We start from the raw sequence: 20,545 nt of genomic DNA on the forward strand, positions 1-20,545 counted from the left end.
CTTTTAAAGATAGGACCTTGCCATGTAGCCCTAAACTCGACAACCCCGTCTTGGGCTCCCAAGTACATCGTGTACAGAAGCTGGTTGGACCTTGGTTTTACGAGACAGGGTTTCTCTGTATTGTTTTGGAGGCTGTCGGTCCAGCCCAGCCTCGAACTCAGAGATCCGCCTGCCTCTGCCTCCCCAGTGCTGGGATTAAAGGTGTGTGCCACCACCGCCCGGCTTTTTTTTTTTAATAATTTATTTTTACTTATTATGTATACAGTGTTCTGTCTGCATGTATCCCTGCAGGCCAGAAGAGGGCACCAGATCTCATTACAGATGGTTGTGAGCCACCATATGGCTGCTGGGAATTGAACTCAGGACCTCTGGAAGAGCAGTCAGTGCTCTTAACCTCTGAGCCACCTCTCCAGCCCTTGGTTTTGTTTTTTGACACAGGGTCTCATTACATAGGTCTGACTGGCCTGGAACTATGTAGACCAGGTTGGCCTTGAACTCAGGAGATTCACTTGCCTCTGCCTCCCCAGTGTTGGAATTAATGGCGTGTGCTACCACAGCTGGCTCTTGATCTGGTTTTCTCATAAAAATAATCTACTATATAGTTCTTTTCTCTGTATACTGAAAACTCAGCCATTCTTATGATGTTGGGTCAAAGACAGAAGACACTTAGAAAATTCACTTTAATTTTGTATTTGTAATTTACTTTTCCCCCCCCAAACAGTTAAAAAACCAAACACACTCTATTACCATGGTCGTAGCTTGTGAACACATTGGTACATTGACTACACATCACTGTAACATAATCACAAAAATAAAGCAGTCAGCACTGGAGAATCTAGGAAACAAAGAGCAAACGACCAAAAGCACTCTGGCTCACACTCGTTGCCAGGGTTGCCTGTTCCCTGCTGGAGTCCACAGACGCCTCTGTAAGTTTGCCAGGGCTCAAGGATCACTGCTTTGGGAAGGTATTAGCTTTCTTGGTACCCAGAGGGCTAGCTTGTTGGACTTTTCCTTCAGCATCCTAGGGGATAGCTTAGGAGGGGAGGTGACACACACGGTCTCTGTCCAACTCCATCCACACTCAGAAACTAAGCCAGATGCTGAGCTGTTGGGAAGTAGGTATTTGGGAAGTCAGCGGCCTCCAGAAATTTCTGAGTACAAGCGCTGCACTATTTGGTTTTGAAGACAGGGCTGTCAGCAGCAGGCGTTTCTGGACAGCAATGCAGTCTCCACCTGCAGGCAGGCAGCCACAGTTGTGCTGCTTTGGTTTCTGTCCTCAGCTGTATTCCCCTGAGATGGCTGCCTCACTGGTGCCGCCTGTGCTCACTGTGCAGGGCTCTGCACTGCCAGAGGTCACCCATGTGTGTGAGTACTAGGGCTGATCCTGCTGGAAGTTTCTGCGTGCACTTCAAACCGCTGAGTTTAACCAAATGGGGATGGAGATTAGAGTGGATCAAAATTACAATGTAAACTGACCACTACCCCTCGGAACGCAGTCACAGGGACTGGGTCCCTGCATGCCTCATTTTACCCCTTTAGAACACACTTGTGCCTAGCCTATAGGCCTGCACTAATCCAGATGGGCCTGCCTCAGATCCAGGAGGTATCACATCTGACTCAAAAGGGAGAGGCTAAGACAATTAACACCACCATGGCCTAATTATTTTCAGTATTCTCCACTTTAGTCGGGCGCTAAACAAGTACATCATCTCCAGCCTCCAGGATGAGTGCGAAGCAGCCTTCTGCCCAGCTTTGGATCACTAAAAATAAATGTTTTTTTTTCATGATTTAGGAGTCTCAATGTCATTTCAGTTCTAAAACAAGCTATGAGGGCCAGACTTTATTACTTGTCAACAGAGTGCCAGACAGTCTCTGTCTCTAAAGTTAGGACAAATCAGAAAGAATTTAGCCAAGGGACAAGTGTAAAAGGCTTCCCATCCATAATTCACATCCACTTTCCAAATGTACTTCAAGGGAAAGGATGGTCCCAGCAGCAGCAGCACCAACAACATGTATTTGCACGTGTACACACACACACACACACACACACACACACACACACACACACACACAGCTGTGCACACTTACGCAGCAAGGCAGGTTGGCCTTGTCCAGACATCACCAGTGTGACACAGAGGTCACAGGGTACCCTGTCTCAGCAGTCTGTAGGAGAGGCCTTTCGAGCCACCATTGGAAAAGTAGATTTTAGTCAGAGAGAGAGAGAGAGAGGGAGGGAGGGAGGGAGGGAGGGAGGGAGGGAGGGACTGACCGACCAGCCGATCATGGGGACACTCAGAGCCACAGGACACTTGCAGTTTCTCGTCTACTATTCCTTTAAATGCGTTGAGATGTTCTTTGTTTCTCTTTTCTTTTTAAAAAGGTCAAACTTTACATTTATTCTCGCCCAGTTGGGGATTGGTGATAATCAATTCCCACTGAAATCATGCAGAGATGGTAAGTGGGGTTTACCTTCTCTGGAAATGAACTTCTACTTACCTGATTGTTTCTTCTACAATGAACTGGTAAATGACCCCCAGAGCTGAGAAATGTGATTCAAGTTTCTCAGACCACTTAACTTCATTCCCGTTTTCAGCAGCAGTAGAGGACAACCTGGAGAAAAAGCCTAACTGCACTAACGGCTTCCATGTGCAGGGTCCACCAGAGCCCAAGGACAGCGGGTGGCCGCACTTCCCCTTGGCTAACCTTGGGAAGGAGAGCAGTCCTGGCACCGAGGGTTTTGTCTGCAGAAGTACCCACACTGCCCCCAACCCCGGCGTCCAGCCCAGGGCCTGCAGACACAGGCAGATGCCCTCCTGCTCCTACTTCCTAGGCAGCACACAACTCAAGGGCCAGTCAAGGCAAGGCCAGCAGACCGTTTCTTGAAGCAGCTCCGGTCTCTTTACATCTGACTTGTTTTCCAGTAAAGTCCTTCACTATTAACAGTCAATGGGATGGACAAGGAGCTCAGAGTGGCTAACCAGATGACTGCAGCGTGTGGTGGTCAGGAAAGAAGAATGTGTACGCAGAGATATTTCTCAAACAGAACTTGAGACTGCAGTTACACAGGAAAAGGCAAACCGCACATGTGACCTGACTCAGCTTGTAATGGCATTCACTCAGGGGACATGTTGGGCAAGGGACAACTTGCAAACCAGAGAATGAAGACACTTTCTTCTCCCTCTCCTGCTGACATGAAGGTGGCCTGGCTTGTAGGTCACTTGTGACTGGCCCCCATTTCTGCTTTTATAGCAGCTGCTTCGGTTGGCTTTCTTAAAATGCATGGTTAGGAACAGCAAGGAGGGCCTGACTGCTTGGTTTCCAGGGAAAAAATGAGGCCATTCCGTGGCCTCGGGTCCAAGAGTATGCCTAAACCACCCCTTCACAGGCCCAGCATGTTGGTGGGGGGGTGAGTTCTCTGTTCAAGTGCTCCTGGGCTGGCCAAGAACCTTTGCGTTTACAGCCTGCTGGCAGAGGTCCAGTGCTGCCTTCCATAAGGCCAGCCGCTTATGTTTTCACTGACTGCCAGGGTTTCCTGGCTGGGGAAAGTGGACAGCAAAATAAGGCTCGGGGAAGGAAGGGAAGAGAAGGCAGTTCCCGCTTACTAGTAACCCTGTGTGCCAAACTTCACCCTGATCCCTTGTGGCAGCCTTGCCTTTCTGCAAACACTGGGTTTGGGAGAAGCAGAAGGAAGGGTCTGCAGTGCAAGGTTGGGTTGAGACGTTAGCCTGGCTGGCTGAAATGGAGGAGACGCTTTTCTCCCGGCCATGTCTTAGGCTGCTGTGCTCAGTCTGGGCAGTTATGGGTGCCTGGGTGCTTTCTGGCTCAGTCAAGGAAACAGATGTGAGCCACGGTACAGAGGGCAGTGGTGCCTGGTGATGGCCATTCCAGGCCTTTCTGCAGGCCCAGCCTTGCCAGTGATTTAAGATGAAGCACAATGCTTTTTATTACACATCTAATTGTTAATGAGAGGAAATGCAATCAGCAGCTCCTTTCCACTCTACATGGGACCGAGGAGACTGCTGAGTCCAGAGCAAACACAACCACTGATGGTGCCCAGGACATTCCTGTCCTTCCCCCTGGACACGGAGACGGAGGAGCGAGAAAGCTGCAAATATGGTGAATGTCATGTTCACGAATCCACCGCTGCCCCGGGGGTCACTGGCAGCAAAAGCCTGGGCTGGAAATTACAATACACTCAAACTCTTCCAAGTGTCACATTTTCTAGGTATCTGCCTCATGCTAGATGAGGACATTGCACACACCTTCTCAGGCTGAAGATGGAGGAGGGGAGGAGGGAGAAGGGAGGAGGGAGAGAAACCCAGACAGGAGAGGAGGCAGCAGGTACAGATCTTCCAGTGTGTGTCCCTCTCTCTTCTAAGGTGTGCAGGCAGCTGTCTCCTCCTACGCAGCGGCCTGGACTGCTCTGGCCAGGTGCTGGGCACTCCTGCAGGCAACAGGGAGAGGCCAGGCATTCTCTGCCTGGAAGTTGCAGCCCCTGTCCCCTAGAAGTAGGCCAGATGGGGAAGCTAGTTCTTCTGCTTAATGGCAAAGCAAGAGAGATTCTGGCAAAACACTAAATATATTTATAAGTCATCTTTGTCTGGAACCCAATGGGAGAGAAACAGGTGCAGGAGGAGGGGGAAGGGAGTGGGAAGGGAGGCTTAAAAGTTCCAATCATTCACACAAGATAAAGACATCCTCTGATAGCAGCACGGAAGCAGCCGGGTGTGCCGAGCAGACCGTCCTGGTCAGCTGCTGACCGACTGTCCCAACAGGAGTCTCAAAGCCCTGCTCCTCGCTGATCCATCCGGGGAATCCGGGTAGGAGTGTGATTGTTGTTGTTCATCCTGGTCTTGGCAGGTATGTTAAATACTGCAACATTAACGAGTCCTGTGTGGAAACACAGCCAGCAGTCGTTAGGCCTTTCCTGGTACTTTTCACTTGCGCTAAGACAGAGTGTGTGTGGTTGTCAATGAGAAAGGTTTGTGGTTCCTTCCCAAGAGCTGCTTGCCCACAAAGTGCTTCTGTCACAGTCTCCTTGGGGACTTACACAAAGAACAGGGCCTGGTGGTGTGCTCAGGGTACGGGGTGCTAAGATTAAGAGTGAATAATGGCTGGGACAATGCCATGCTTCCCTGCTCCCTGGAACAGCAGAGCGGCAGGGATGACTCTGGGGGCCCTGAGTGACTGTCTTGGAGCACAGTGGTGTCTCTGTAAGAAGGGTGCACTGTCGGGAAGCTGGCTGGGGCCTGCCTGGCTTAAGGAACTGTGTGTGGAGACGCCGAAAGTGCTCCTGGTCCCTTCAAGGACAGATGTGTAGGTGGTGGCTGGAGATGGGGCCTGGAGATTAAGGCAGAGGATGATACTGGAGATAAAAATTTGCCATCTAGGTTGAAGTGAGAGCTTAAGTCATGGGAAAAGACAAGACAGCCCAAGAAGAGAGCCTAGAGGAGTCAAAAATGACCGAGTCCGATTCTCAGGGGAAGTCTGTTTCAGCAGTGAGAGGAGAAAAAGATGTAAACAAAGTGAGGGAGAATAAAAACAGAGAGGGTTAGGGTACATTCCCATGGCCAAACATGTGTTTAGTATGAGTCAGGCCAGGTGCACAATACCCAGGAGCTGCTACCCCAACAGCAAAATACTATTACATTGGAAAAAAACCCAAAGATTGGCAAAAAGAGCGGACAAGGTACATGGTGATCAGAGGATCACTCCCCGTGGTTGCCTCTGCAAAGGGTTTATGATGCGTGTAGACTAAGACCTTTGCCAACACTGTCTCCATGCAGACCTGTGAGACAGGTGCTGGGCTCCGCATCTCACTATCAGGATATGGCAGACAAAGGGCCCAAGAGCACACACCCAGTGTGACTTATCTGAGGAATGATGAACCAACTGTCCTCTCCAATAGCAGAGACACTGTGGGGAGCCCCCAGAGGCATGCTCTCACCCTCAGGAAGACTGACAGAGGTACAGGAGTGCAGTGAGAGGCATGCCTGCTCTAACAGGAAGCACACTATGTTCCCAAAACTGGTCATATCCCTAGAACTCAATAACCCAACATGTCTGAACCAGGGATGGTACCCCATGCCAAGTGCAAACACCCATAAACAATACCTGGGTATTTTAGGTTTTGCCCTGCCTTAGGGAGGTGCTAGAGACTTGGGAAGGAGCCCGGCTTCATGCTACTACTGGGAATGAACAAACGAACCAAGTGGCTAATCTCCTGTGGATGGAGCAGAGAAGTGAGACCGGGAAGCCAGAGCTGTGCGCTGCCAGGGGTACATTTCAGCTAGAGACCTTTCCAGATAAGCTGCTGGACTGACGGGGTCTTCCTTGTAGGTGCCTGATCTAAAACTATACAATGACAGGCTTTTGGGCCATTAGTTTTCTAAGTGGCTCAAATGCCATTTACTTTCATAAAAATTGTACTACTATATAACAAGAATGCTAGAACCCTCTAGAACTGAACTTGCTACTTTCTACCAGTCAAAGTGGTGCTCACTGGGGCAGTCCCTGCCTCATGTCATGCTGTCCGATTCTGCCCTCTGCTGTACACGGCTTGGTGAGTCAAAGGAGGAGAAACTCCCGAGAGCTGGCAGTGCCTCATGGCCAGTATTCTATCTCCTACCACAGTGCCACCCACACCGCTCTTTGCATACCCGGGCAAGTATGAGGTCAGGGTTGGGCTATTTATCTGGAGATGTAGGTGTATGTCCGAGAAGGGGAGCGGGGTGGTTCAGCGTGGGCAGCTGGATCATTTAGGAAGTCCCAGATGAGGATTGTATCATCATGTGAACTACTGACAATCTGGAATTCATCAAACTGGAGTCGGAAAACTCTTCCAGAATGTTCCTAAAGAAGCAGAAACAAAAAGAAAGACTTTGAACTCAAACTCAAAAGCATTAATGTCTGAAGTAGCCTATAGAAAGGCTATGGTGTGCCCAGGGGTCGTTTCAGACAGTTAGACAGCAGTTTCACTAACTTTAGGATGGAAAACTCAAACACCAGTAACTGATAGCAGGACACAGTAAACAAGCAAATGGCAAAGGAAGTACTGGCTTGTCACCACCAACTGGGATTAGGCTAGGAGAGTGGTCTTGGTGCCTCCAGGTCTTTTCATCTCCCTGCAAGCTCCTCTGACCGGAAGTCAAGGGGTGATCAGCAGTGAGAAATGACATGCTGGTACAATGTCCACCAACCAGCCTTCTTGAAGCTGGAGGTTACCCAGCACCCACATGGAGACTGATAGTCTGGCCTCTGAGGGCATTGTACTATAAAATATACAAGCATGGACATAAAAAAATACCTTAAAAAAGAAACTTCTTCCATTTGAAAAACCATTTACAGATTTTCATGATGCATAATGTCCTACTATGATTAATTTGAAGCTATTCACATACAGTCAACAACTTGTAAAATTCTAATGGCTGCCTTTCATGTGGTCAGGAGCCTGGTCTAGCACATCAGGGTAGAAAGCACTGCCTACATCAGGCATGGGCTGTTCCTAACTTCCTGGAAAGTACTTTCCACACTGTTTCTAGTCAGTCTCGCCTACACTCCAATTATTAACTTTTACCTACCCTTGAATTTCATATAAACACATAACACACAGTACATTTTTGTGCCAGCTTATTTTACTAAACATTTGTTTGTCTGCTTTTACGACAGGGTTTCTCTGTGTAACTGACGTGGCTGTCCTAGAACTCGCTCTGTAGACCAGGCTGGCCTCAAACTCCCAGAAATCCATTTGCCTCTGCCTCCTGAGTGCTGGGATTAAAGGTGTGTACCACCTGGCTTTTACTCAAAATTGTAACTGTTTTTCTGTCACTACATGGAAAAAGTTATTTCATTCCTTTAAAAATTAGTGGCTAATATTCCACTTTATGAATATACTATAGTTAGTTTATTCTCCTGTTGGTGGACATATGGGCTGCCTATAGTTTTTCAATACTATTAAAACAAAACTGCTTTCATTTGAGAGGTGGGGGCAGGCAGATCTCTGTGACTTTGAGGTCAGTCTGGTCTACAGAGTGAGTTCCAGGCCAGCCAGGGCTGGACCCTCTGTCAAAAACACCAAAGAGCAAACAAACAAGAAAAGCTGCTGAGTGGTGATGACATGCATTGTGATTACAGCACTAGGAAGACGGAGACGGGGATCACCAGTTTGAGGCCAGTCTGAACTATCTTTCAAGATCTTGTCTCAAACAAAACAACAACAAAGAAAGTCACTACAAGCCGGGCGTTGGTGGCACTCGCCTTTAATCCCAGCACTTGGGAGGCAGAGGCAGGCGGATCTCTGTGAGTTCGAGGCCAGTCTGGTCTACAGAGTGAGTTCTAGGACAGCCTCCAAAACAATACAGAGAAACCCTGTCTGGAAAAAACAAAAAACAAAAAAACAAAAAAGTCACTACAGGCATTATACAAGTTTATTATTTTATGTGTTTTGCCTGCATGTATGTCTGTGTACCAAGTGTTTGCCTAGTGCTCCCAGAGGTCAGAAGAGGGCGTCAGATCTCTTGGAACTGGAATTACAGACAGTTGTGAGTTGCCATGTGGTTGGGAATTGATCCTGGGTCTTCAAGAGCAGTCAGTGCCCCTACCTGCTATCTCTCCAGCCTGCATGTTTTGATGAGATGCACTCACTTTCCACAAGCAGAGCTGTGGGGCTATGAAGAGGATATGCCTGGCTTCCACAGACACCTGAAAGGACTGCTTAAGCTGGACCAAACACTGCTACCAGCCATGAGTTCCAGCTGTGCTCCCCATCACATGATATTCAAGCTTTTAAACCTTAGCTTAATACCTTCACAGCGATAGTCAACTGTTTAATTTATGTTTTTCTTTATGAAGTTGAGCAAGTTACCTTCTTTTCCTAGCTTGCTCAGAGTTTTTTAATGAGTGGGCATTGGATTTTGAAAAATGTTCATTTTTTTATTTTTGTGAATAGGTGTTTTATCTGTACTATGTAAGTGCCTGGTACCCGAGAGGCCAGAAGAGAATGTTGGACCCCTGGAACCAGAGTTACAGATGGCTGTGAGCTATCATGTGGGGGCTGGGAATTGAACCTGGATCCTCCAGAAGAGCAGACTGTGCTCTTTAGGCACTGTGTTAGTTCCAGCCCCTTGCCAAATGCATTTACTGACCTGTTGTTGAGACGGACACATGGACATAGGGCTGGGGACATAGCTCCAATGGGAGAGTACTTGCCTAGTATGTGAAAGGCCCTAGGCTTGTGCCCTAGCACCATAAGAATACATCGATTTTCAAGTGTTCAATCAGTCTTGTATACTGTACTTGGAACTTGCTTAGTATCAGTGTAACTTTTTTTTTTTTTTTTTTTTTTTTTTTGGTTTTTACGAGACAGGGTTTCTCTGTATTGTTTTGGAGGCTGTCGGACCAGCCCGGCCTCGAACTCACAGAGATCTGCCTCCCTCTGCCTCTGGAGTGCTGGGATTAAAGGCGTGCGCCACCACTGCCCAGCCAGTGTAACTTTTATTATGCATTATTGGAATCAACTTGCTCGTATTTTGTGGAGTTTTTTTTTTTTTTAATGTAAGAATTCTTTCAAGGCTACTAAGAGCATTTGCCTAGCACTCATGAAACCTTAGACTTAATCCTAGCACCACAACATCAAAAAAAAGCTTCTGAATCGCTCTGGCAAGCATGGTGACTTATCCCTGTGACCCCAGCACTTGGATGATGGAGACAGGGGATTAGGAGTTGAGTCAAGGCTCCACATGAATGTGTGCCCTGACCTCCAGACAGGTGCAATGGCACGCATGCCTCCCCCAATGACGCATTAAATTCAAGTAGTCATCACTGTCTTAAGAAACAAGGAGCAGTAGAACACGTGTGTTCATGAGGCACTGGCTTCCAACTCCAGTACTGAAAAAGGAACAACAAAAAACAAGTCAAATAAAAAAAATTTTTTTGAGGCAGGATTTCTTTGCATAGCCTTGGCTGTTCTGGAACTCACTCTGAAGACCAGCTGTTGTGTGGGTGCTAGGAATTAAACCCAGGTCTTCCAGCCTGCATGTTTTTGATGGAAGCAGAAATTTCCTTGCCCTATGTCGCATTTAGAAGAGAGCTAGGTGGCTCATCTAAATACCTTCTCAGTTACCTTCCTTTCTGTACTTTATATATAAGGAGATATGCTACATGTTACTATTTTTAAACCTTAAATTACATTTATTTGTGTGTATACCTGTGTATGCATGCATGTATCATGGCATGTGTGGAGGCTAGTTCACTCTGTCCACTGTGTGGGTCTCAGGGATCAAACTCACGTTGTCAGACTTGGCAGTGAGTGTCTTGCTGGCCCATATCTAGATTTGCTAAGGTATGCTTATGGCCCAATGTAATCCTTCTTGGAGAATGTTTCACGGGAGCCTGGGGAAGTGAATTTCTTCTTCACACTGTTGGAGAAACTCTCTGTATGTAGCAGATGGCCACTTCCAGCTGAGGGCAGTGCTGAGGGCTTTAACTCTTCTTCCTGAATTTGCTGCCTGCTGTGTTGCCCATGATTTTCCTTGTAGTTCTATCAGGTTCTCATCTGTATGTCCTGATGCTATCAGTTGGTACAGATGCTCTAAGGACTGGTCTATCTTCGTGGTACATTTGCCCCTTTATCATGACACAACACACCTTTCTATCCTGATAATATTATTTGTTATGTAGTTAGCTTTGTATGAGATCAATGCAGCTACTCTTAACTAGTAATAGCATGGCACACACTTCGTAAGAGACTTCAGGATGAAGAGTCACACAATGGTTGGTTAAATGGAGATGCGTCTCCACTGTCTAGAGGTATTGGCAGAACTGGTTTAATTCTCAGGCCTCTTCCCCCAACCTGTGTTACAGATGGATGTCTTTGCAGGCTTTTCCATCTGTGTGCCCTCATCCTGTTGTCTTTTTTTTTTTTTTTTTAAGTTTTTCCAGACAGGGTTTCTCTGTGTAACAAACAGCCCTGGCCTTCCTGGAACATACTTTGTAGACCAGGCTGCCCTTGAACTCACTGAGATCTGCCTGCCTCTGCCTCTCGAGTGCTGGGATTAAAGGCGTGTGCCACACAGCCCAGCCCATCTTGTTGTCTTTTTTTTTTTTTTTTTTTTGGTTTTTCGAGACAGGGTTTCTCTGTATTGTTTTGGAGGCTGTCCTAGAACTACCTCTGTAGACCAGGCTGGCCTCGAACTCACAGAGATCCGTCTGCCTCTGCCTCCCGAGTGCTGGGATTAAAGGCATGCACCACCAACGCCCAGCCTCATCTTGTTGTCTTTTAAGGACTAATGCCTGTTCTCAGTAAGTTCGGCTGATCTTATTCACGCTTTTAAAAGACTCAGTCTTCTAATACAATCAGTCTGAGACACTGGAGACGGGAACTTTAACACAGGAGTTCCTGGAAGACAGACTTCAGCCCGTTAACACATGGCACATGACCCTCCTCTTTTTTTTCTGGGGTAGTAGTGGTACTGACTCAGCCCAGGGCTCTGTGCATGCTAATACACTCCTCCTATCCTAGCCCTTGGATTTTTGAGGCAGGGTCTTGCTATGTAGCCCAGGCTGGCCTCCAAACTCATGATCCACCTGTCTATGATCTACCTCCCGACTGCTAGGGTTAAAGGCATACGTCACCTTACCAGTTTTAAGTTTTTATTTATAATTGCCTTTATATTTATAATATATTCATTCATTCAATTATGCACGTGCCTCTGTGTGTATGGGGCATGAGTGCAGTGCCCGTGGAAGCCAGAAGAAGCATCAACTCTCCTGGAACTGGAGTTACAGGTAGTTTTCATGCACCTGATAAGACAGGGTTTCTCTGTGTAACAGCCCTGGCTATCTTGGAACTCACTCTGTAGACAGGGCTGGCCTTGAACTCACAGAGATTCACCTGCTGGAATTAAAGGTGTGTGCCGCTATCACTCTTCTTGCCTCATTTTTTAAGGTGGGGGATTATAGACACATGCCAAAACGCTCAGTGCATAGAGTACACATTTGAAAAGATGTGTGAAGAGAGCAGGCAAAGCAATGTACTATTGAAAGAATGCATCCAGTCTTAGTTTTTTGGATCTAAGAGACAGGGTCTTAATCTGTAGCACAGGCTTCTCAGGAAGACATAGCAATTCTCCTGCCTCAGCCCCTGAATGCTGAGATACACGAATGTGCCACGATACCCAGCCTAAGGAAGTGCTTTAAACCCAAAACACATAAAGCATTCCTTTCCTCCAGAGCTGAGGCTTCCCGAGTGTTGACTCGGAACTCAGAACACTGGGCTTTTAATGTTTCATCTTTTCCCTGAGCTGTTCAAAAGAGTCTGTTTACTCTGGATCCACACATATCTAACTAAAGCAACATCTGCCAGTCTGAGACTATGGCTTGTAACGTGACAAAGAATTTTATGCTCCCAAGCCTGTGGTAGACATAGACCTGTGATCCCAGCACTAGGGAAATGGGGCAGAAGGAGTGAAATTTCAATCCAGCCAGGGCCACATGAGGCCCTGCTATGACTCCCTTCCCTCCCCAAGTGTCAGATGGTGACGCACGGGGTGGCGGCACGGCCCAGTGAGTGAGATGCAGAGCTGAGGAGCTGACCAGGGCTCTGGCAAGTCCAGAGCACTTTTTCCAAGTAAGGGTTCAGGTCCTGAGATTCTGGACAGGTTCCAATTTGTGTAATTATATTCTCTCTCCCTCAGTACCTCCTGTGGCTTCTGGTGGATACAGAATTCTTATGCACTTCCTGCACTACATGTGGGAGAGGTAGCATACAGCTGTTAAACAGCTGCCACGGTCCTCTCCTATACGGTCTCTAAAGTACTTTTGGATGAAAGGCACTATACAAACATATTTTATTGTCATGTATTGGTTGCTTTTCTACTTAGTAGGTTTTGTGAGAGTCTAACTATAAAATCCAGATCTATATTCTACAGCACATTAACATTTAATTTCTTCCTCTACCTGCTCTTCAGCCCCTTTAACAATAAGGCTCTTACCACAAGCGTCCGTAGACAAAGCGTCCCTGCAGGAGCACGGGGGTCCAAAGCAGCCATAAGATCCCACACTTTAATTTTCCTAAAGGGGACAAGAGGGGACAAAAGTCTTAGTTAAAAGCAAACTGGAGGGAACACAGGGAAGAAGAGAGAAAAGACAGGGCAATAAATGTGGGTAGTGGATGTGTGCACAGGAATCAGATGGCGTCTGAGTCAGGGGCCTGGTTCTCACACCCTCTTATAATACCCACCTTACATGGCTGGCATTTTCTGGTGGGTTTGTCTGGTTCTTTGCTTTTAGGGCAAAGCAGACTTTCTGCTTCTGATCTACTTCTTAGGTCTATCTGTTCTGTCTTACTGTTAGTGAACTCACCCATCATAGGCCCCACTCACGATCCTTTTGTTATCAAATCGAATACAGCGCACCAGTTCCTCATGGCCTTCTAATACTCGTAAACATGCCCCACATTCTATGTCCCACAGTCTGGAAGAGAAAATGGAGTCAGGTGAAACTTCAGGGTTCACTTCCAAGCCTTGAATATTACAATTTATTTCACACATCCTTTAAAAATTCACAAGTGAGCTGGGCAGTGGTGGTGCACATCTCTAATCCCAGCACTCAGGAGACAGACAGGGGAACCTCTGTGAGTTCGAGGGTAGCCTGGGTTACAGAGCAAGTTCCAGAATAGACTCCAAAGCTACAGAGAAACCCTGACTTGAAAAACAAAACAAAATAAAATAAAAATTCACAAAGGGGGTTGGAAAAATGGCTGAGTGGTTAAGAGCTCTAATTTCCAGTGCCTAAATGGTGGTTCATAACCTTCCTTAACTCCTGATCCAGAGGGTCCAACACACTCTTCTGACCAACTCAGGCCTCAGGCACGCATGTGGTGCAAACATGTACACAAAGGCCACACAGTCACACACATAATGTAAAAATAATATACTTCACTTTCAATATAACTTATTTCCTGTCTGTCATACAATTTGGGCAGAAACTAACTGTGTGATTTAAGTTCAAATGCTGTGAGTGATTTCAAAACACAGTGCTTCATACAACTTTGAAACCAGGTTCTTCCAGGCAGGAATTCAATGTACAGTTGCCCAGGAAGGAGAGTAATGCTTCCTGAAGTCACCCTGAAGAATGAGATACATTGTGTCAGTGATCTCTCTGTCACAAAGTAGCTCCATCACTGCTGGAGGACACTGCTCTCACCACTGTCCAGGACAGTCACCACCAATAAAAATGCAAAGCCGAATCTCAGGAAGCAGCCTGCTGCAATAGTTTCAATGCTTCCTAACCATTTCCATCCATTTGTAGGAAGGGTAGGTTTCATTCATCAGGTTTAGCTCTTCCTTCCCTCAGGCAATGAAGGAAAGGAGATGACAGATAAAATTTCCAAATTCTAACCACCTCTCTGTCATTCATCTTTGTAAGGGTAAAAATACAAAAAAGTATAGACTTGTGAAACCTTCAAATTTGAAGACAGCCAGCTCTCTAGCCAACTATTGTGTTGAAGTAAAAAGTCATGATTTCTAGCAGAAAATCAAATCTTTATTCTTCTTTTTCTTTATGCTTTCAACAATAGTGAGATGGAGAAATGGTCTTTGTTTATTAGCATTTTTCAACTGCAGGAAAGGAATGTAAGAGGGCCCTGAACTTCCGTTAGCTGTCTTAGTTTCTTATTGGAGCAGCCCCTCTGGAATAGCTCTATTTGGTGAGAAAAGTAATCAGGAAGGAAGCTTGTCCACACAAGGCTTTTCTGTACCGCCTCTCTGGCAGGGCAAGGGTTAACCCTGTGAGAAGCCACAGAAAGGAAACAATGTTGGATTGGATCTAGGGGAGAGGAGAGGTATGTGTGGGTGATCTGGGAGGAGTAGAGGGACATATGGGAGAAGCATTAAAAAAAAAAAACCAAAATCAAAACAAAACCAAACAAAGTCAAGACAGTGGTGGCGCACGCCTTTAATTCCAGCACTCAGGAAGCAGAGGCAGGCAGATCTCTGTGAGTTCGAGGCCAGTTCCAGGACTGCCAGAGCTACACATAGAAACTGTCTTGAAAACCCCAACAACAACAAACCACAACAAACAAACAAACAAACAAACAAAAACCAAGACAGTTAAAAATCATGAGATGTGTGCACAAATGGTGACAGGGTTTTGTGGATCCACTGGGGGAAAGGCGCCTGCTGCTCACCTGATAGTATTGTCAGATGAGCCACTCACCACCAGCCTGTCTCTGTACTGCAAACAGGCGATGCCTCGTTTGTGTCCATTTAGGGTCCTTACAAATTCACAAGTACTCGTGTTCCATACCTGAGACAGAGAAATGACAACTGAGCAGTTGATGGGCACACTTCTACCAGTAAAACGGAGTACTGGGTAAGCAGACAACCGAAGTGAGGCATCAGAGGATGCCAACGTCTCAAAGAAACAGCAGTGCCAAATAAGAGCCATGCTCAGTTCACAGCAGCATGGGGCAATGTGAAGCTGGCTGCTGTGCATGACGTGCTGTCAAACTGACCCACTCTTCCTGCTGTGTGCATGTGCTCAGCCCTCCTGATTTTTTAGAGTCACATTTATTACTTGTATGTGTATGTGTGCCTCCTTGATTTTGTGTGTACCATGTATGTGCAGGAACCCACAGAGGCCTGAAGCAGGTGTCAGGTGGTTTTGAGCCAGTATTTGCATGCTGACAACTAACCCTGGGGCCTCTGTAAAAGCAGCACACGGTCTCCACACACCAAGCCACCTCTCCAGCCCTCCACCTTATCCTCTGTAAAAGCAGCACCCTGTCTCAACACACCAAGCCACCTCTCCAGCCCTCCACCTTATCCTCTGTAAAAGCAGCACCCTGTCTCAACACACCAAGCCACCTCTCCAGCCCTCCACCTTATCCTCAGACACAGGGTCTTTAAACACAAAGCTTCCCGATTTGGCCAGAGTGGCTGACCAGCCAGCACCAGGGACTTGCCATCCTCCCCCACCCCACACTGAGATCACAAACTTGTGCTGTGACGTCTGGCTTTTAAACGGCTGCTAGGAATTTGAACTCAGGTCCTCATCTTTGTGTGGCAAGGACTTCATCAACCTGGCCATTTTCTCAGCTACAGTATGTATATTTTTTTTGAAATTAAACTTGATCTGCTCTTCTCACACTTGAAATAATTGCCATCATCATTAGTGACACTGTTATTATCTTTCCGTGCTGGGTTTTGGCATGCTAGACAAGCTGTCTACCACTAAGTTACATCTTCAGCCCATTACCTTTGTTTATAGAAATAAAAATTGAATTAAATGTTACATTATTCTACAATAACCTTATGTACATAGTTGTCCCTGATCATTCTTTTACACAAACTCCTTACTGCACCTTGTGAACACACTGAAAAGTGACCCATTACCTTTATGGTTCTATCTCCAGATGCAGAAACGATGTACTTGTCATCAAAGTCTACAACGTTGACCGCAGCCCGGTGTCCCACCAGCACCCTCCTTAGGGTGATGTCGGTTGGGGAGGCCATGTCCCATACAGCAATAGAACGATCTTTGGAGCAGGTTACCATCATTCCATTATTGAAACGCAAGTGCAGAACTGCTTCACAATGGTGAATCAATGTGTTTAGCATCTCACCCGCATTTACATCCCACACTCTGAAACGGATACCAGAGTTAGATGGCACTTAGGTTACAGTGCTGTGCCTGTTTCAACTTTGGAGCTTATCATCAATGACACCCCGCCCCCACCTCCCACTTTCTTTTTAAAACAGGGTTTCTCTGTGCAGTTCTAGCTGTTCTGAAACTCACTCTGTAGACCAGGCTGGCTTCGAACTCAAAGATCACTGCCTCTGCCTCTGCTCCTGAGTGAAGAGACTAAGGGTGTGTGTCACCATGCTTGACTCACCCCCACTTTTTGTTTTAAACGTATTATGTACACAGCGTATGCATGCCTGCATACCAGAAGAAGGCACTGCATCTCATGACAGATGGTTGTGAGCCACCATGTGGTTGCTGGGAATTGAACTCAAGACCTCTGGAAGAGCAGGCAGTGCTCTTAAACTCTGAGCCACCTCTCCAGCCCCTCACCTCCACTTTCATGGCAACTGTTGCCCTCTTCCTTTGCAGCCCCAAGGTAGAGTATGGATGGACCATGAGGAAGCAGCATAGACAAAGAAGAAAGGCAGGAAATAGGTGCTTCCTGAGTAAGACCTTAAGATGGGAAATCTGGCCAAGTATAGTGCTCAGCAATGAGGAAGCAGTCACTATCACCTGATGATGTGGCATGGATTTTTCAGATTATTGTAATACAATATCCTATTATTATAATATAATTTTATTATTCTATTATTGACATTCAATTAAGAACACACATGTAAACCAAGATAAAGAATAGCAATAGGGAGAGCCAGGAGTGGTCAGTGGTTCTGATATGGCCAAGAATTGTGTTGATGTCTGTGCTGTGTTACCACCAAAGCCCTTGTGGATGCCCGTGGTTGGGGCTGCAGCCTGAAGCCATGTTAATGCCCATGGGCATGAGAGCATTATCTCAGCCCTGCTCTGGCCACTGTGTGGCTCTTCTCAGCTGATGGCTTCTGGCACAGATGCAGGTGAGGAGAGACTCATCCTCCCTGATTGGCTGGTCACTAGGAATTTGTCCATGCTCAATATGTGGACAATACAAAATGAACTTTTTTTTTGTGGGGGAGGTCATGGGGAGGCACAGGAAGACTGGGAAATGAGTGTGACCAGAGCACATGATATGAGATTCTCAAATAATCAATTAAAAAAAAAAGAATAAAAAAATAGCAGTAGGATCTGTCCCAGTAGCTACCCCCAGGAACCATGGGCCAAGATGTTCTGCCACAGACTTAGTCAAGGGGATTGGAACTTGACTTCCTTGAATGCTAAGTTTTCCACCTGGGTCAAGAGTCAGGGTTACAGACTCTAAGTTCAAGGCTCCATCTCTGTGCTTCTCAGGACAAAAGGTCAGAAGGGCACCCCTCCCACTCTAGCACTGCCTCATAGAGTGGGGCCTTGGGGAGCCTGAGAACTGTGCCACGATCGACACAAGTTACCTCGGTTACTCTATTTTTGCATATTGATTTTTGTTTTTAAAACATTTTATTCCCCCTTTTCAGCTTAACTCTCCTTTTGAAAAGCTGTTTCTTGTGTTGCTAAAAAGGTAGAGTGCTACTTAGCATGCTAAGTCCCAGGTTCAACCCCAACACCACCAAAACAAACAAAGAAAACATCGTCTCTCCCCATCCTATAAATGATATGAGCATCTACAATGCTTGCACGCCTGTGAGGCCTCCACAGCACGGATAAAAGTTAATTGCCAGCAACTGCATGGACCGGGTCTGCTATGCCTGGAAGTCAAAGGAGCAGCTTTTCCTGTTTACAGGGACAACTTCAGAGGATTTAACAACGCAGTTAACTGCCTTTATTCCAGTTTTTTTTTAAAGTTACTGTTGATGTAGTACATTTGCTAACCCTTTAGCTTAAGGAGAAATTCCTAGCAGGTTTCCGGCAGTGATGCCGGTACCCTGAACTCAAGCTACACTGGACTCCAGCAGCATAATGGCTGTGTCATCAAATCACCAGCGCCTCTGGAAATTGAGGACCCCTCCCTGAGTGAAACTCGCAATTAAACACTGTGGGGACAGCAGGGAAGGGGCTGACAAGGAGTGAGCCCTGCTCACCTGTATGCACTTGAAAGAGCTCATACATGCCTGCACTGCAGCTACAATCTCCTGAAAGGAAGTTACAATCCCTTCCTGAATTCCCGTGAGGTGGTTTCATAAAGGAATGCAAGGCTTCCCATAAAGAGAGGGAAAGTTCCTGTGACAGGTGCCTCTCCAAATTAAAATCTGTGTGCAGCTTCTTAAACATGCCAAAGCAGAAATCTACCCAATGGTTCCAAAATCAAGTGTTGGGTTCTAGAGTGACAAGAGACCAGCCGGAAGCAAATTCTAAGCTCTGACACTCTCACACAGATATACATACAGGTAACTCTCAATGCACATGAAATAACAACTAAAAAGGAAATTACTGTGACAAAAAGTGTCGGGTTTCCGAGTCTGACACTTCCTACCTGACAGTGGAATCCGATGAGCCAGTTATAATCACCCTCTCGTCATACTGGAGACACAGGACGGAGCCTGTGTGGCCTGTGAGAATTCGCTTGCATTCCAATGTGCTTTTATCCCAGATCTAGGAGGGCAAAGGATCACTGTCACAACGGGGTGCTGTGGAGACCTGTTGCTCTGTACACATGCAACCCCCAAACACCAAGCCAGAGAGGGCGAGACTGCATTCTTTCCTCCAGATAGACAGCACCTGGGTGTGCTGACTTCAGGGTTAATGCTAACTTTATCCTTTTCATTAAGGAGGAAGAGTAGCCTATAATTATGAAACCCAAAATAACAACAGCTTCCATCAGTGCACTTCTAGAAGAGATTTCAACCCTGGAATTATCCATTTGTATGATGTCATTTAAGGAAATGATTTTGGCTTTGGTACTAGAACTAATCTAAACATTTCACCTCCTAGAAACAACATTAGTTATACTTCAGATTGCTTTATGAGCGCAGTCACCCTCACTCCCACAGCTATGCTCTTCCACTGAAGGGGGGACTCCACCTTGATTGTGTTGTCTCGAAGGCCGCTCACTATCTTCTGGTCATCATATTGTAAACAGTAAACCCCTTTGCTTGTTTCACTCCGGCAGTGGATTCTCTGTAAACTATGGCGTCCACATCTCCAATTGGATTCTATTGTCTAAAAAGGAGGATTCAAAGAGGCAGTTAATTAGGAAAGAACCCAAACCAATGGCTCAGGGTCACGCTATAGCAGCGCTTCTCAACCGGTGGGTGTGACCCGCATCCCCATGTCACAGGGGTTGCCTAAGACCACTGGAAACACGAATATTTACAATTCATAATAGCAGTAAAATTATAGTTGTGAAGTAACAATGAAAATAATCTAGGGAGGCTCATCAGCTTATGAGTTCAGTGTCTCCCTGGTGTTTCAGAAGGTGATAATTCCCTCCTGCCTTCTCATCTATCAGGAAGGAATATTCTGAAACTGTACAGAAATTGACTGGAACTCTTCTGTACCTTATTCATGAGTAAAGACACCAATTCTTCACCCACACTAAAAACCTTAATGGTTTTCCTGTAATAATACCTGTAAGTTAAACATACCAATTATTCCCTAACACTCAGAAAATACCCAGAAATACATTGATTCTTACCTCAATATCTTGTATAATTTTAGGATAAAGTGCTCTATAAAAGGAGTTGGGAGGAGCGTTCTCATCAGGAGGCTTGTTTTTGAATAGGTACTGTCCCCTAAAAATGAAAATATTTACCAATGAAGATCATAAATCCATTTATAACAAGTTTTGCAGTTTTTCAAAATGTTTCATTTACCACTACACACAACATTTATTAAGTAGTGTGGCAAAGCATGATGATAAGGAGATTTTCGGAGTCCTGTGTCAGTGTTAACCTCCTGATGTCTAAGGAACTTGATCAACTTTGATTCCACTACAGAC

The 20,545-nt window shown here is 46.2% G+C and overlaps 1 protein-coding gene across 8 annotated transcripts in view; it reads right to left on the reverse strand.

Annotated features, from left to right (window-relative positions):
- Positions 1-674: 674 nt before the first annotated feature.
- The window catches only part of Btrc (beta-transducin repeat containing E3 ubiquitin protein ligase), a 178,720-nt gene continuing 158,849 nt past the window's right edge, over positions 675-20,545 (reverse strand). For all 8 annotated transcript variants that reach the window (XM_005063536.4, XM_040743818.1, XM_005063534.4 and 5 more), the window contains 9 exons: positions 20,243-20,339; positions 19,630-19,767; positions 19,082-19,200; positions 16,392-16,641; positions 15,185-15,303; positions 13,360-13,470; positions 12,990-13,068; positions 6,660-6,852; positions 675-4,890 (listed from right to left, as the gene is read on the reverse strand). In XM_005063536.4, the coding sequence (XP_005063593.1) occupies positions 6,691-6,852; positions 12,990-13,068; positions 13,360-13,470; positions 15,185-15,303; positions 16,392-16,641; positions 19,082-19,200; positions 19,630-19,767; positions 20,243-20,339 (1,075 nt within the window). In that variant the 3' untranslated portion in view covers positions 675-4,890; positions 6,660-6,690. The remainder of the gene's footprint in view (positions 4,891-6,659; positions 6,853-12,989; positions 13,069-13,359; positions 13,471-15,184; positions 15,304-16,391; positions 16,642-19,081; positions 19,201-19,629; positions 19,768-20,242; positions 20,340-20,545) is intronic.

Source organism: Mesocricetus auratus, unplaced genomic scaffold (assembly GCF_017639785.1).
Source record: "Mesocricetus auratus isolate SY011 unplaced genomic scaffold, BCM_Maur_2.0 Super-Scaffold_4256, whole genome shotgun sequence".
NCBI classification, from domain to species: domain Eukaryota; kingdom Metazoa; phylum Chordata; class Mammalia; order Rodentia; family Cricetidae; genus Mesocricetus; species Mesocricetus auratus.